The 16,586-nt window shown below is 45.9% G+C and overlaps 2 protein-coding genes across 2 annotated transcripts in view; one reads left to right on the top strand and one right to left on the bottom strand.

Moving 5' to 3' along the window:
• Positions 1-10,177: 10,177 nt before the first annotated feature.
• Positions 10,178-13,053, bottom strand: EFCAB9 (EF-hand calcium binding domain 9). Its single transcript, XM_010002072.1, has 4 exons — positions 12,918-13,053; positions 11,481-11,554; positions 10,337-10,510; positions 10,178-10,201 (listed from the first exon to the last, which is right to left on the bottom strand). Exons 1-4 carry the CDS (start codon positions 13,051-13,053, stop codon positions 10,178-10,180), a joined length of 408 nt encoding a protein of 135 aa, XP_010000374.1.
• Positions 13,054-14,483: 1,430 nt separating this feature from the next.
• Positions 14,484-16,586, top strand: part of STK10 (serine/threonine kinase 10) — a 50,659-nt gene continuing 48,556 nt past the window's right edge. The window contains 1 exon segment of the mRNA XM_010002073.1: positions 14,484-14,519. Coding sequence (XP_010000375.1) covers positions 14,484-14,519 — 36 coding nt within the window.

A 16,586-nucleotide genomic window follows, 5' to 3' on the forward strand; every position in this document is an offset into this window, starting at 1 on the left:
TTCTCTGCCCAGCTCTCCAGCCTGTCCAGCTCACACTGGATGGCAGCACAGCCCTCTGGAGTGTCAACCACCCCTCCCAGTTTGGTATTGTCAGTGAACTTGCTGAGGACTGTCCCTTTGTCCAGGTTGTTCATGAATATATTGAACAAGACTGGGCTGAGTACTGACTCCTGGGGGACATCACTGGTTACAGGCCTCCAACTCAACCCTGCTCTCTTACTCTCAACCCTCCGAGTTCTGTCACACAGCTCTCAATCCACCTCACTGTCCACTCATCTAGCCCACACTTCTGAGTTTCCTAATGAGGATGTTACAAGAGACAGTGTGAAAAGCCTCGCTGAAGTCAAGGTAGATAACGTCTACTGCTCACCCCTGGTCTAGCCAGACAGTTACGAACATCATAGCACACAGATTGGTCAAGCATTATTTCCCTTTGGTGAATCTATGCTGACTTCTCCAGATGACATTCTTTGCTTTCACTTGTTTTGTGATGACATCCAGAATGACTTTTTCTAACACCTTAGTGGGGATGGAGGTGACACTAACTGTCCTGTAGTTCCCTGGGTCATCCATTTTGCCCTTTTTAAAGACTGGAGTGACATTAGCCCTCCTTCAGTCCTCAGGCACCTCTCCTGTTCTCCATGGATTCTCAAAGATGATGGAGAGTGGCCTAGCAATAACAACTGCCAGCTTTCTCAGAACTCATGGATGCATCCCATCAGGACCCGTAGATTTGTGAATATCCAGATTAGCTAAGTGACCACTAACCTGATCCTCCTCTACTGAGGGAAAGTCTTACTTTCTCCAGACCTTATCTCTTTCCACCAGGGTCTGGGATTCAAGAGGGCTGGCTTTTGCAGTGAAGACTGAAGCAAAGAAGACATTCAGTAACTCTGCCTTCTCTGTGTCATCCACCACTGGAGTCCCTGCCTCATTCATCAGCAGGCCTACATTTTCCCTAGTCTTTGGAAGAAACTGTTCTTGTCCTTAATACCCATTGCCAGATTGAATTCCAGGTGGGCTACATTCTGTATTCTTCCCAAGTGGCCAGTCCTGTTTTCCACATTCTGTAAATTTCCTTTTTCTGTTTCATTTTTTTCCAGAAGACCCTTACATATCCAGGCAGGTCTCCTGCTTCCTCTGCTTGATTTCTTCCTCATAAGTGTGCACTGGTCTTGGGCTTGGAGCAAGTAGTGTTTGAAAGTTGCCCAGCTCTCATGGACATCCATACCTCCACCCAGCCTGTGTTTGTGCTTGGGATTGTCCCAGCCCAGGTGCAGGACCTTGTGCTTGGCCTGGTTGAACTTCATGCTTTCCAAGACTGTCTGGGTTCCTCTGGATGGCCTCCCTGTCCTCCAGCAACTTCATCGGCCAGTTCCTTTAGGATCCATGGGTGAATCCCATCAGGTCCCTTACACTTGTGCACCTTCATGTCCTTCAGATGGTCACAAACCTGCTCTTTTCACAGCCCATATTGCTTAACAGCTTCATGCTTCTTTTGTGTCCTTATCTCAGCTCTAGACAACTTCTTGTGATTTGCAGTTTCTAGTCTCTTTAAGGACATTTCATCTGTCTTCCTCTTTTCCAGCTCTAAGCACTCACAAGCTGGTCCTCCAGATTCTGACCTCTAGTAACACACCAGCCAATTTCTCCACATTTTCTCCCTGTCTTTCCGTCTTCTTTTGATATAACTGCACGTCCAGTTGGCATGATGGCAGAACTTCAATTCAGTCTCTATAACCTTTATGTTTCTCAATAACTGCTTGTGTTTCTTCAGTTTCTGAAGTCTCATAAATTCCTTGTCATTTTCCTGTTCTTCTGGACTCTCCGCAATTTTTTATTTCAGCTTTGATTTGCAGCCAGATCTTTTGCATTCCAGAGGGAAAAAAATATTTTATACATAAACAGCTCAAAAGTCTCTTGTCTTTTCACTGGGCAAAGGATGGTTTCACACCAGGAAGACACTACTTGTCTCATAAGGCATAACTTAGATCTCTGGATAAATGGTCTTTATGATGTAATTTCCCTTCAGTCCTTTCTGGAGGGGTGGAAATCATGGTAGATATAGGAGGAGCAAAGCAAGGTGACAGTTTGGTACCTGTGAACACTAAAACACTACTTTTTCCTTTTTTTATTATATATATTTTTTTTTTTAGGATATACTTTGTTGATTTATTTTTTTTCTTTTTCACTGTTCAATCAGGCAGTGCTCACCATGTCCTGTTGTAGAGAATACAGCACATAGGGACTGGGAGAGCTTCTTTTCCCCCCTCTCACTTGGAAGAGGTTCAGTTTTATTATGCTGTAATAGATGACCATGCTTTATATTAGCAGCTTTTGTGGTGGTGAGCAAGGGGATGATCTGAAGGCTGTGTTGTGAGTGAACTTTGAGTAGAACAGAGAATTGGTTCATGAAAATACTCATTTCTCTGGCAGCCTCCCCCCTCTTCTAGCCCTTAAGCACATATCTGAAACTGGAAAAAAAATCAATGGTAAAGTGCTTTTATATGTGCAAGTGAAGACTTTTCAACCTCTTCTGTATAAAGCAGCAGATGTGCTAAGCACATACCCTGCTGGAAACAAATTTTGCAAGATCTTAGGCAAGAATTCTAAGTTTTAAAAAAAAATATCTATTTTAAAATATCACTATTGAAGACATACAGCATGTTGACTAACGTATCCCATGTATATAACTCAAGGTTGCAACATACATTGAGAGAACAGTCATTTCTGTCTCTGGAACGCCTTTCCTTTGTCCTATGAGATGGTCTTTGGTGCAAACACCAGCCCAGCAACCCAGACTGGGGCTCCCATGGGACTGGTGCAGGACTCCCAGTGCGCCTGGAGGAAGGAGGGAAGGCTTGGCTAATTGCAGAGCATGCAAGGCTCAGGTGAGTCTAACAAAGTACTTACCTGCTATTGGGCTGGCAGAACCAGTGCAGAGCTGCTTGGCCAGTACCAGAGGCTGCTCCCAAGGAGGGTGGATGGGAACAGGGCCCTGGTGTGCGGGTCTTGGGTTTGCAGGGTGGCCCAAGCTGGGCTTTGCTGAGCTGGCTGCCCAGGGCTGCACCCTGTCCTGGTTAGAGCCCATGTCATGCTGTGGGTTTTGTGATGCAGGCAGCCATGAAACGCAACATCAAGTGCAGACAACTGAGAAGCAATGGGATATTTTTGCTTGGTTAGACCCGTCAGCTCCCTGTGTCGTTCCTGGTTGGCTCTGGCTAAGCCAGTAAATAGCAACAGGTCCCTTTGATGTGATTCAGATTTTTAAACTCTTTATTGTTGCTTCTGCCTGACCCAGAAGCCGTAACCTAGTGAAAGTCCATGCTCCTGGACAGCTTGAAAGGCAGAGAGGCCTGAACACCCATGGTCTGCTGGGGTGAGGGTGCTCCAGAAAAGCCACATAGGCTGTAGGTACCTTGCTCAGTTTGCTACAGAAGGATGCTCAGGGTCCTCTTCCACAACCAAGTGACAGCTGCTCCTTCCAAGCATCCAGGTCCCAAAACTTCAATTGACTATTTTGGCTCTTTTTGCATCACAATTTATTGGTGTTCTCTGCAAAAAAAAAACACAGTGTGGAATAGTTGCACTGCAAGAACTTTTAAAAAAAGTTTTCTGAAAGCCTTTACTTCTCTGGATCTGGGAGATATTTGGAAAACTAAATTACAAGAGTCAGCAGTGTCATAAGCTGGGTTTTTAATAGATGCCCAGTGTTAAAAGTAGTAGTGACAACAACAACAAAAAGACTCACCCCAGGAGCAACCATACAAAACCCCAGCTCCTCTTTGACTTTCACGTAAAGTTCTTAAGTCACTTTGGGGAGGAGAGGAAAGGGGGGTTCGTGGGAGCAACGAGGCAACACATTGCAATGTGCATAACCTTTGATGAAGCAGATGGCTGATTGACAGAAAATTGCTGTAGTATGACATGCTTCTGCATATATACCCATTCTTAGTAAATATTGTAAAAACTTCTTTAAAACTATTAAAAAAATAATCTTAGTTTGTTACATTGGTGGGATGCTTTTAGCCATGGATTTTGGAAGCATTTTAGTGGTGTAAGTGTTGACAAATTGAATGCTGTACATTTCTCCTTTCTGTCTTCTTCAGAAGCATAAGTGGTAGCTGCATTTCTGACTCTTGAGCTGTATCTTACAAACTCTTTTCTGTGTCACTGTAAATATATCCAAGACCCTGCACCTTATGCAGAGAATGTTTACATTGAAAAAGAAAAACAAAAAGGAAAGTTGGCTTTTTCACTGCACTGCTCAGATGCTGTTATGCTGAAATGAAAGCAGTCTCTGTTAGGAAAAGGAACTGTTTTTCCTTTGCCCTTCACCACTTCCCCTGTAATTCTGCCTCCCTCCTGGATGGTGGCTGGCAGCTCTCGGACAGCTTGTGCTCTCCTGGAGTAGGATGTAGAGGTGTTTGAGAAAGGTGAAAACCTGCTTTGGATGGCAGGAGGATGAGCCTTGGATGCTTTACAACTTTCTTGGGAAAAGAATAAAAAAATCTGCTTCAAACCCACTAGGTGCTGGTGGTCTGCTTTGCCAGGTAACTGATCTGGGAAGCCTTTGAGTTAAACTTTCCAGCAACCATGCTTCTGTCTTCTCCCAAAGATGAATGTCCTTCTATTACATCTGCAGCTACAAACACTTCTGTTGGTTAATGACTGTATATACAAGTCTGCCTGCTTTAAGATTTTCCTTTTCATAAAGTGTTTTTGATTGCTCTGTTCTGCAAATGGCTCCTCTTCCATGTTTCATCCACTTAAATACTCCGTAGCCGTGTGTGTGTTGCTCTTGTTCGTAGGAGTTGGAGCTATAGCTCCCCTTCCAAGGGAGGTACATGCCACTGAGCCTACAAAAGTCAAATAGTTGGAAGATGAGATGTTTTAACCAGCAGGCTTCTTACTGTGGACTTTGAGACTTTGAATAAATGTGTCCACTGGACTCTCTGTGAAGAAGTATGTTCCTGCCCTCCAGGCAGGGCCACTTGTTGGGTATTTATCCAGTAGAACTCTGTATTTGTATATTTTACAGATGAAGACCATTCGATCTGAGCCATGGGGCAAATAGAGAACTTAAAATCCTGACTCCTGCCTTAAAACTTTTAGTTCATCTTGAGCTCCAAGAATTCTGCACCTGCTCATTCCCAAGTCCCTTTTTTTCTTTAGGAAATTTGAATCCAGTCAAAGGCTGGAGGCAATTTAAGGAAATTTAAAACAAAATAAATTTTAGCTGATGGCTTTATTAAAATAACTAACTGGTCTTGTATTAAAAACCCTATTTGTGCCTCTCAAGTCCAGGGAATGTTTAAAAAGTGGAGGTGGCTTTTGAGCAATGATTGAAATGACTGTGTTAGCTGGCAATTTGTAAGATGCTTTCATATGCTCTGAGCAAGAGACTTTGGTTTGTGTCCTCTCTGCCTCATGGTAATGGCTTTCAAAGATGGCTGGTACCATCAAATTTGTACTTCTTGAATAAATATCTTCATTTTTATGGTAAAGCTTTTTGTATGTGGTTTGTTTGTCTGTAACCAACATTTCATAGTTTGTGGGATATGGTGCCAGATTTGGGACTGACACAGAAAAGTCACAGCTCCAACACACAGTGGGACAAGGACAAGGGCATCACTGACATGATCTTTTTTTTACCCCTGTAACTTAAAAAATCCTTTAGAATCAAATTTACCCATTGTGTAAAACATGCTTTTTAACATTTTTTCCCTCCCTGGCTCCTTCAGTCAGTGAAGAATTGTAGGAGGATTTACAGATGCTGAGAACATCAGGTAACTTACAATGCATTATGTATTTTTGTATTTTATGTAGCTCTGTCTCTTGGTTGACATATCAAAATAGTGTGTGCACAGCTTTTTAATCAATTGCAAAGCACAAGCAGATTATCATTGTTAAATTATGTGGGGTTTTTTTAACCCAGGGAAGGTCTTTTACCACTGAGATCAAACCATCATGACCTTCTCTCAGAAATGCTGTACAAAATTTCCTGTTTTGAAAACAAAAAAAGTGAAACTTCCTCCCTTCCCCCCACATTTAAAAAATAAAAGTAATCCTGGAAATGCCATGCCTTAAGAAATAAACTCAGTGTTGTTTTTCAATTGCTTCAAGAGGGATTTTTAACTTTGAGTTGGAGCTCTACAACTTTTTCATTACCTGTCTGATACCCTAGAGACATGTTTTGGTAATAATTTTGATGTGTGACAACGTTTTATCCTGCAAATAAGGTGTGCAAACCATGGAGAATGCAGGGCCTGGAGATGTGCTCAGACATCCAGCATGAACCTCCCCTGTGCCCAGCTCCTGCTGCCTGCAGATGTGCTCCTGGTTCCTCAGTGAACAGTGCAGAATAATGGATCTGTGTAATTGTCCTGTAATTACATTAACTGACACGTTGTCTTAATTCAGGTCACCACTTTTACAGTCTTGATTAACTACCTAATGTATCAGAGGAGCAGGAATAATTTTTTTTGTAGGCCACTTTGGTCTAATGTTATCACAGCTAAACATTTCAATTATGTTTTTTTTTATCCTAGGATAATTTTATGGTAGAATTTATTACATTAATTATGAAAAAAAAAAAAAGCATGTGAATTTCCTGGAACTTTTTAACTTTTGAAATATACTCAAACATGTAAGAGGAATATATATATATATATATACATTATTTTGTGGTTGTGTGTGTATGTGTGTAAAATAATAGGTGTAAAAGGTTTGTTTTTAGCCATTTCTAACCTGTGAGACACTGCAGCATGGACAGAGAAGTTCTCAGAGATCATGTCCTCAAACACCAGGTTTATAAAATTACATGTGAACTTTCTTCATCTTCTAGTTGACCAAAGTGTGGTTGCTCGTCAGGTGGTCCAAGGGTTGTTGGCCTCATGTTGTCACAGGGGTGCACACTCACCCCACACCAAGCTGTCATGGCTGCAGCTGTAGCACATTTTAGGTGTATGAAATGTGCTCACTGTTGACCTAAGCAGAACCCCACGAGGATGTAGATTCTGTGTCAAAAGTTCACAAGAGCTGCAATTTTCTCCATTGCTCCTGCAAGCAGTGAAATCAGGTGCTGCTTCACACCCCACAACGTACAAGCTCAGGGCAGAAGGGTATGCATGGTTTATGGAGGTGTGCCTAGATGGACTGCCTGGTTTCCATTCCTAATTAACATAGAACATAATGTGTGTGTTATGCCTATATTTGTATTTCATTGAACTGTATCTCACTCTATGACTTTGTGTAATATGCTACTGCTCACATGGGGTTTCTGCCCTGTGGTGGATGTTGCTCCAGGCCCTGTACCAAACTCTTCTTTCTGCTGCCTACAGCTGCATCCCAGCTTGGCCAACATGCCCATCTTGCTCGGTGCTCCTGTGGGCCAGTGCTGTGTTAATACCTGGTGCTTGGCTACAAAGGCAGCACTAATGGACGTTATCTTTACCATGGCCCCAAGCTTTCCTTCTTACGGTGGGACGACAGCCCCAGTCAGTGCAGAAACTCCCTCTGGGTGCTGTAGGCATCATCTGGCTGGGAGTGGCTGGTCCTGCCTAGAACAGGCTAAAAGTATCAAGGTAACTAATAGGAAAGGCACTGAGCTCTGCACAGAGTGGTTTGTAGTGTTCTCCCTTTCTCTGAATCACCCTGGAAAGCTGGGACTTCAGCTGCTTGGTTTATTTCCTTGGGATGCTGCTGCACAGGGATGCAGAAACGTCGCTCCAGGGGAGGTCAGTGGCAGCGCTTGGAGACTGGAATTTTCAAGTCTAATTAGTCCCTGATGCTGTGTCTGTGCTGCTTCATTAGGGAGCTCTAATGGCAGCGAGGCTGGAGGAGGCTTGATGGTCTGATGCCCTGTGTGTAAGGTGGGGGGGGGGGAAATAAATTCACTCGATGGCCGTGCCCAAAGGCTAAACAGTCAGCGTTTAGCAAAGGAAACTGAACTGCCTCTCTTGCTTTCTCTTTGCATGGACTTAATTAGGTGGTTTCGTTAACGAAGCAGCAGTGTTTCCTGTCGCCGGGCTGCTGGCAGTAGCGGGGATGTGGGGATGCAGGGGTGCAGGGATGCAGGGACCTGTCCCGGGCAGGGATGCGGAGCAGAAAGCCTGGAGCAGGAAGCTGCCAGGGTGAGGGGCTCCGTGTTGGAGAGACCAGTCTGCCCCACTTCAAACCAGCCTGGCTTTGAGTGCTTCTGGATGTGGCAAAATGGCAGCACTGGGAGTAACCAGCTAGTAACAGGGGAGAGAAGAGGTTGGTTGTGAAATCCAAAGGCACAGCAATGGCCCCACCTGGGGGAAGGTAACATTGGCATCAGGGGGGAGCCCTGGGGAGATGTGTGGGGCTGAGCTCTAAGTTGCATCAGTCCCCCCTCCTCCTCAGACACCAATCTCTGGTGCTCACCTTGGCAGAGCTGTGGCAACATCAAATGGAGAAAACTGGGCAGGCCCTGCCTTTACTGCAGCACTTGGGTTCATCTGCTTTCTACAGGTGTGGTACCTCTACCTGCCAGTTGTCATCCCAGGGGGATGGAGAAGCAAGACTATGTTATTCCCAGCTGGGTAAAGGGTTCTTGCTCAGAGTGTTAGGAGCTTTCTGATCCTCCTGGGAAGCTATTCATGATCCCTTTCCTCTTTTTGTTGTTGTTTGCCACCACAGGAGACTGTATCTTGGTATCTTGCAAATATCTTCAATTCCCTGTAGTTTAATTGCTCATTTTGGAGAGAAGATGGTTCCCTAGCTTAGCAAGGCAGCCTTACCCAATGTAAACAGTTATTTTGGTGAAAGACTCTGAGTCCAGGCTCTCATTCCCTTCTCCAGCTTGCTCGAGTTTCCCAACTGACTCAGGAGAAATTGGTTTCAACTGATTGCCTCTGGCTCACCCCGAACATGTTACAGGCTAATAGGGCACCTCCCTGGCACTTGGTGGTTTCCCTGCCATGTGTAATGACTTGCAGATGTTGGAGTGATTCCCAACAGCTGGGATGTGGTGTGGCAGGGGGAGCAGGGTGCCTCGGTGGCTGCAGCACAGCCTTGCTGCTCTGGCTTCAAGCAGCCTTTTAATCAGGAAGGCTTGAGATGAAAGGACAAGATCAATGCAACTTGGGGCTGAAACAGCTTATTCCAGGAAACTGCTCTGAGGGCATTAGAGAACTATCCGCAGGCCCCGAGCAGGATGGAGGCTTTGATACCTCACTGTGCTGCTAAACCACACAGGAAACAGGCTGCCAGCCCTGCAGGGCTTACAGGAGAGATGCAACAGCTGCCTGTAACAAGTCATTGACAAGGATACTAGTGGGTAAACATAGAGGAGGAGAATTATCAATAAAAACAATAACCCAGGAACCCAGCAGCAGAAAGAGGAGGAAGAGAAGGGATCTCCCTCAGTTTCTCATGGCTGTCTTGCCAAACGTGCTCCTGGAGCAGGCTGAGATCCTGAAGTCATGAGGTTGATGTGAAGATGTGACAGAGGTCAGAGATGTCTGGTCTATCAGTGACCGATTCCTTCCCAGTGGAGCTGTGGGTGGTCGTTCATCAGAGAGTGCTGCAGAGCAGGGAGGGATGAGAAAGGGCAGAGCTGAGCACACAGGGATAAAGGTGAGTTGGTGGCAAAAGCAAATCAGCAAGGGATGGGTGCATGCACCTCCTTAAGTGTTCTGTCAATGCAGAGCTGGAGGGGAGGTGATGTTACTGGCTTTGTTCTGCTTCTGGCTGCAGGGAGCTGCTCCCCACCACCAGCAGCAATGGGTGGGATCCCTACAGTCTCTCCTTGGAACCTGGAGCTGGTTTAATGTCAAAATGAAGGGCTCTATAAAAGAAATAACTTTCCCTAGGGCTCATACCTGGCACCAGCATCTCCATGACTGCTTTTGGCACAGGCAGGAGCCAAGGTGCAGCACTTGTAATGTTTCTAGAAGGAGCCAGGAGCAAGTTAATGTGTATCCTGCTGAGGTGGCCCCCCTGGCCAGCAGCTCTGAGAGTGGACTGCACAGAGCTGGGAAAATAATGAGAGGCCACAAGCAAACTCAGAAGAAAATGACTTAAATAAAGGTACTTCTGACAGTCCTGCCCACCTCCTTCCCTCAGGGTACCCAGCCAGGGGAATGTGCCTGCTTTACCTAACAAAAGTTATTTTTCCCTGTTCCCATCTTACTGTTGAAACATTTTCAATTTAGAAGTCACCAAAGACTTGCTCCTGAAGTCAACAGGGAAACTCAGGCTTGAGTGAGAAGTGGCTGCAGGCAGCAGTGAAAATTAATCCCAAAGATTAATTTTTAATTTAGGGGCATTTTCATGGCCTCTCTTTTGACTGTAATTTCTCTAATTTTACCTCATCTCTGGAAATATGAAAGTCCTTTAATATAATTTTAAGTTCTTTCTGGATTTTGAAGAGAAACCTTGTGGCTTCAAACTCATTGAACTTAGTCATATTATCCCCTTCTACATCCAGCAGTGGAAAGGCAGGTCCCACGTGCTGGTGGATGAGCTTCTTTTCAAGATGGTTCTGTTTTGGGGCAGAAAGCTTTAGAAACAGAGGATAAAGACTGATTTCCTGCTTGGAAAGAATACAATGAATACCAACCAATGTTCATGTCCAGAGAATAAAGGTGACCTCCTGCTAGTCGTGCCTGCAGGAAATACCAAAACCCTGGTGCTTCCTGCTGTGGAGCGCGGAGGGAGCAGCGGCTGCTGGGCTGGGTTTGGGCTGTGCTGGGATGAGCTGTAGGCAGCCAGCCAAGCTCCAAAACTGCTTCGTGAGGTCCTTTCCCACCCCTCCCATGTGCCAAATGACTTGCAGGGCTGTGTCCTATGGTTCGCTCCGAGTTCTATGGTTGACTCTCCAAGTCCCATAGGCACCAGCCCCGAGCGCTGGTTCTCAGCTGGGTGCCTGGGTCAGAGCAGAGCTGCAGAACATGTCCAGTAGCAGGGTTGAGCTTTACCAGCCCTCCCCCTCACTGCAGCCTGCTGTCCTCACTGCTTTTCCCTGTCTCTCCCCAGCCCAGGCTGGGGTATCAGCACAGGCTTCACCTACAAGTCAGCAAGAACCAATGGGTGGAAACAGATGTTCTGCTCTCCTTCCCTACAGATACACACAACCAAGGGCTTGTTTTTTGGAGAACTCCTTGCCAAGATGGATAGCCTGACCTGGGAGGTGTGTTTAGATAGTTCCTGCCTGGGAATGGGTTCAGGGATGGATTTATGCCAGAGGAGCAAGGTTGGTATTAGCAGGAGGACTGCTCATTTCCCTGCTTTCCTTCTTTGTGCAGCAGCATCGTGGCCACATCCAGACCCAGGGACCTTCTCCATCCCTTGCATGCCATGATTAAATATCAGCTCCAGTGAACTGTTGGACAGTGCAGACGTCCCTGTACTGACTTCAGAACCAGCAGGATATGCATCTCATGGAACAGGAGGATGCACATGACCACATAGAATTCAGGACAGCAAATCCTCCTCTTCATGTTTCAGTCCAGCAAGTCAAACAGCAGCATGGTCTGGTCCTTATTGAGGTCAGTCACATAATGGAGAAAGCAGTAAAACTGCAGATCTGGAAAACAGTGAGCTCTCAGGCATCATCTGCACAAAGCTGAGAGCTATAATTAGCAGGATTTATTTTATTTTAAATGTCCACTGCTCCCAGACAGGTTGCACAGACAATTAAAACACAGCAGCAGACAAGAGATGGTGTTTGGAATCGACAGACACTATTAGTAAAATGGCCTGATATATGAAAGGGGAATATGTGATTTCTGCACAGAGGGCATTGTTAAAGTGCTCATAATTTTCCATCTTCCTTCTCTCCCATCTCACCCCTGGAGGAAAGAAGGACATTTCCAGCACACCAGAAACACTGGAATAAGAATCCATTTTCCTTTCAGAGGTGCCACATGTGACACATGATACATTAACAATTATTTTTAGGCCTATTTAATTTTCTTTGGTGCAGAGGAAGAGGCAAACCTCCAGATCCAGCATTTACCTTAAACTTCCCTAACTGCAGACACAAACAGCTCTAAAAAATCTGCAGCCTGATCTGATTCTGCTACCCCTAAATCTCTGCTAACAGGGTAAATCCATGGGAAGAGGAGTCCTTCAAGCTGGAGCACCAGGGGAGCTTGCAAAAACATGGGAATAGACTGAAGAACTTCAGGCAGGAGGTAGGGAAGCTGTGAACCAGTGGATGGGGGGTTGCAAACAGCCTGGTGTGGAGGTCACTACTGGCAAGAAACCCATCTGCTTTCTAACATGGAGCACATTTGGTTCATGGAAAGGGTGACATGACAAGCTGGGCACAGCTGTGATGACGTCCTTCATCCCTAGCCTGGGTTTTTCCTGTATCCGTTATCTGCTCATTGTGCCACCACCTGGTTATCATGTTTGCACAGTACTAGCAAGTACTGACCTTGGGACTTTGCATGCTGCCGGGCTGCAGAGGATGAAAATACTGTACAATCAAACAGGTTTCATAGGCTCTTGGACCCTTTTCTATCTCACAAACAGCAAAGGAGGCAATGGAAGGGGGAAGAGGAAAGGGGTCTCTTCAATGCAGTCTCAGTGGCTCTGCATGGTCTCTTGAGCTGAACACATTTCAGAGGTGGATGCAGGAGTAGCCAGGCCATGTAACCTTCCAGAGCAGCCAGGGCATGAAAGAGCAGGGTGGATATGGTGACATATGCTGTATCTGAAAGCTTTTTGGGGTATTGCCAAGCATAAGTATTAACCAAGCTGCTGGTTAATTAGTATTACAGAGTGTTGCATTTGTGTAACATCTAAAGTGCAATATTTGTACAGGGAGCTGTAATCCCTGGTTTTAAATCCTAAGTGATGTAGCATTCTGTGTATTTCAAAACATCACATAGGGCCTGTAATTTTAGAACATTAATGCCAATCTCATTTTTACAAGTATTTACTGTTCAGGTGTTTCTTTCTATTAACATCCAGGAGCTGGAAATTCTCTGCCAGTGCCACAGCATTTCTTCCTGACCACAAGCAGTGCACTTCATCTAAAGGCAGATGCTGCAGAAAACATCCAGATTTCAGTTTCATTTCAGCTGGCTGTGGAAGATCAGTGAAACAGAATTGGAACCATGGCAATGACCCTTCACAGAAGGAAAATTCTGCCCTAGAACCAGATGCAGCTTCTGTTGCATGACTTCAATGCTTTTCCCACATTTTCAAGAATTCCCCTGAGATGCAGAGGCAAGGGCTCCCCTTCCATTCAGCACTGAAGGATAATATGTACTAAAATCAAGTAAAAATTATTCTTACAGTGCTCAAGAGCATCAAATAGGATTAAAATGTTCAAGATAGCATAGACTTAAGGATTTTATTTAAACTGTAATGCAAATCTCAGACTCAGGCAAGTGTTACCCCAAAGTCTGTTGGTCCATGCTGAGGAGGTCCTGCACAGCAGCCACTGCAGGAATTTGCTTTTCATCTTAGCCAGGGCTTTGAAGTTTCTAGTTTCCCATAACTGACAGTGTCCTGTGCAACGTGTCTGGGAGATACAGCTTTTGACTATGACTTTTATGGCTGCTTTTGAATGCCCAGTTTCTTGTTCAGTTTAGCTGTTAGGAAGCCAAACTGCTCGTACATTTATATAAAGTGTCTATCACCCATTTTTCTCCATTTTTCTTCCAACCCAGAAAAAGTCCAATTCATAACAATAACCACTGAAAGTGTTCTTTATTCCTTACCCCTAACCTATACCAGAAACACTAATTAAAACCTAACTCCACTGACTTATTTTGGTTGACAGACTCTGTGTAACCAACATTTAAAACATGGAGCTCTGTAGTCGTGCAGTCAGGTCAGCAGTTCCTTCTCCTTGGGTTGTAACGCTGAGCAGGAGCTCAGCCCTGCTAACATGTGCTGCCGAGGACAGTGCTGACTCCAAGTGGTCATGGTTGACTCAGTGGGGATGCTCCTGATCCTCTGTAGGATCAGAGGGTCTCCTGGAAGTCTGGGGCAGATTTGCAAAGCTTTTTGAATTTCTGGAGTTTGTATTCTCTTATTTATCACTAGAGAAACAGTAAGAGGAAGTAATTAATAGATAATTAGCCTGTTTGCTGACTTGCTTTTACACCCATGAGCTTCCTGCAAGAAATGGGTGGGAAGCCAAGAGATAGCAAATCTGCTTATAGGGTGTCAAGTGCTGGAGAAAAGACGCCACAGTCCTCAAACTGCTGTGCTGAATCAGATTGCTCAGAAGCTTTCAAAGAGGTAACTTGAGTTTGCAAAATTTATGCCAGCAGTGAAATCACCTCTCTGATCTGATTAACCTTCCCTCAAATAGTCTGTGGGGCATCTACCTACACTGCAAGCCCTTTGGCACAGGATTTATCTTGGATTCCATATCTTTACAGCACCTGATAAGGACAGATACTCCCAATATGTGTCCACAGGTCTTGTAGGGCGATTACAAGGACGATGAGGTCAGACACGTATCAGGGAGGCAGGTGACAGAACAAGGGGCAATGACCTGGGAGCAGCTTAGGAGGTCCAGTGGGACAGTAGGAAAAGCCCAAAACCCTCCCCAAGGGGGGAGATTTGCCCTGGGGCAGGTAACCCTGGGAGGTTGTGTCTGCTTCATCCTGGGAGGTTTGAAAAACTCAGCTGGACAGTCTGACCTGGTCCAGTGCTGGTGGGATTCCTGCTCCAAGAGGGAATTTGGCCTGGATGATCTCTGGGAATTCCATCTAAGCAATGTTTCTGTGGGTGTGTACAATGCCCACCCAGCCCTAGTAAAATAAAACAAAACCCACTATTATCTATAAGGCTCATAACTTAAAAAACCCAACAAGATAGTTAAACACTGGGAAAATTCTGATTAAATGTATGGAGGTCTGAAAGTAGTTGCTCTGATCAGGGTCTGTTCTGTTGTATTGCCAAATCCACACGTTGCTTCAGATCCAAACCCTGTGAAATGAGGTGGATAAACAGTGCTCAATTATTTTCAGCCTCTTTCTGTTTCAGGGATATACTTGGGTTGCATTTTCATTTGTTGTTTTTCCTACAACTCAGCAAGGAGAAGGGAAGAAGAAGGGGAACATGAAACTTCCTTCAAGAATCACAGCTGAAATTCTCATACAGCCACGAAGTTCCAGGAACCAGAGTTTTAAATAGTATTTCAAGCATCAGGATCAGGCAATTCCCAATAGAAATGTGAGGGGTGATCAGACCAGGATAAACTGGGGTTTTTTCTTCTTCTTCTTTTGTTCTTAACAGCAAAGACAAGAGGCAAGACTCAGCCCCACGCTCTGCAGTGGGAACTAATGAGAAATCACCAAGTCCAGATGTTCTCAAACCAAGAACCTGAGCTTTGCTTGCCTTACACATCAGGACGGGGGGTGTAAGTGCACTTTTCCCATGGCTCCGCCCTCGGCAACGGGACACGGACACGGGGCAAAACACGCAGCCTGGTGGGATCAGTGCTGGTGCCGCTGAGGTTTGCATGGATACGCGGTTACCACAAAGCCCTGATAAACCAGCGCCGTTACACAGCGTGGCTGCACCGTCGGGTTTTTCCCCTAGATGTCCCCATTTAATACTTGATTTCAAGTCGTTTTTTCAGAGGGTTTGAAGATTTGCCGGGGAGAGGATGCAAACCTTCACATTTGACGCCAGCCGGGTCGCTTCTTCTCTAAAGCAAATTCACGGTGGGTGAATTCACGGTGCTGATACACTCAGATCCCTGGGAGCTTTAAAAATATGTGTTTGGTTATAGTCACATGAGGTGAACTGGGGGAGGAAGGAAACGTCCCTCAGTTGCCAAGGCAGTGAGGACTGTGTTTTTACCCTCAGAGATGTCTCTGCCCGGCCCCCAGCAGCACAGCCCGGGAGGGGAGGCACAGCCCGGCGGGATGGTTCCCAGGCTCCACACGGCGGGCTGAGCAGGCAGGAACACGACAGCAGCCCCTGAGGAGTTTCAGACCTTTCCTTCCAGGTTTTCTATATTATTTATTTCGATTGTCTTCTGACGCTCTGGCCTCCTCCTGCTGTGCTGGGGCAATAGGGACTGGGGGAGTGGTGAGGAGATTTCACAGAACGGTTTGGATTGGAAAGGACCTTAAAGACCATCTAGTTCCAACCCCTGTACACAGGGCAGGGACACCTATCACTAAACCCGGCTGCTCCAAGCCCCATCCAGCCTGGCCTTGAACACTTCCAGGGAGAGGGCAGTCACAGCTTCTCTCGGCAGCCCGTGCCAGTGTCTCACTGCCCTCATTGTAAAGAAGTTATTCCCAACATCTTAGCTAAATCTATCCTCTTTCAGCTTGAAACTGTCCCCCCTCATCTTATCACTCCGTGCCACTGTAAAAAGTCCCTCCCCAGCTTTCCTGGAGCCCCTTCAGGCACTGGAAGGTGCCCTAAGGTCTCCCCGGAGCTTCCTCTCCTCCAGGCTGAACAAAAACTTCGTTCCTGTGAGAGTGACAGAGCCCTGGGACAGGCTGCCCAGGGAGGCTGTGGAGTCTCCTTCCCTGGAGACATTCAAACCGCCCGGACACGTTCTGTGTGATGTGCTCTGGGTGCCCCTGCTCCGGCAGGGGGTTGGGCTGGATGGTCTGAGCTCCCTTCCA

Source organism: Chaetura pelagica, unplaced genomic scaffold (assembly GCF_000747805.2).
Source record: "Chaetura pelagica isolate M959 unplaced genomic scaffold, ChaPel_1.0 scaffold356, whole genome shotgun sequence".
NCBI lineage: Eukaryota > Metazoa > Chordata > Aves > Apodiformes > Apodidae > Chaetura > Chaetura pelagica.

What these genes read in the sequence shown, in the direction of transcription:
- EFCAB9 (XM_010002072.1), bottom strand. Translation starts at nt 13,053, where the DNA reads ATGAAACTGAAATCTGGATGTTTTCTGCAGCATCTGCCTTTAGATGAA. An exon ending in CCATGCTGCTGTTTGACTTG is followed by an intron (nt 10,511 to 11,480) that starts CTGGACTGAAAC and finishes GCCCCAAAACAG; the next exon opens with AACCATCTTGAAAAGAAGCT. An exon ending in TTCATATTTCCAGAGATGAG is followed by an intron (nt 10,202 to 10,336) that starts GTAAAATTAGAG and finishes TGTTGACTTCAG; the next exon opens with GAGCAAGTCTTTGGTGACTT.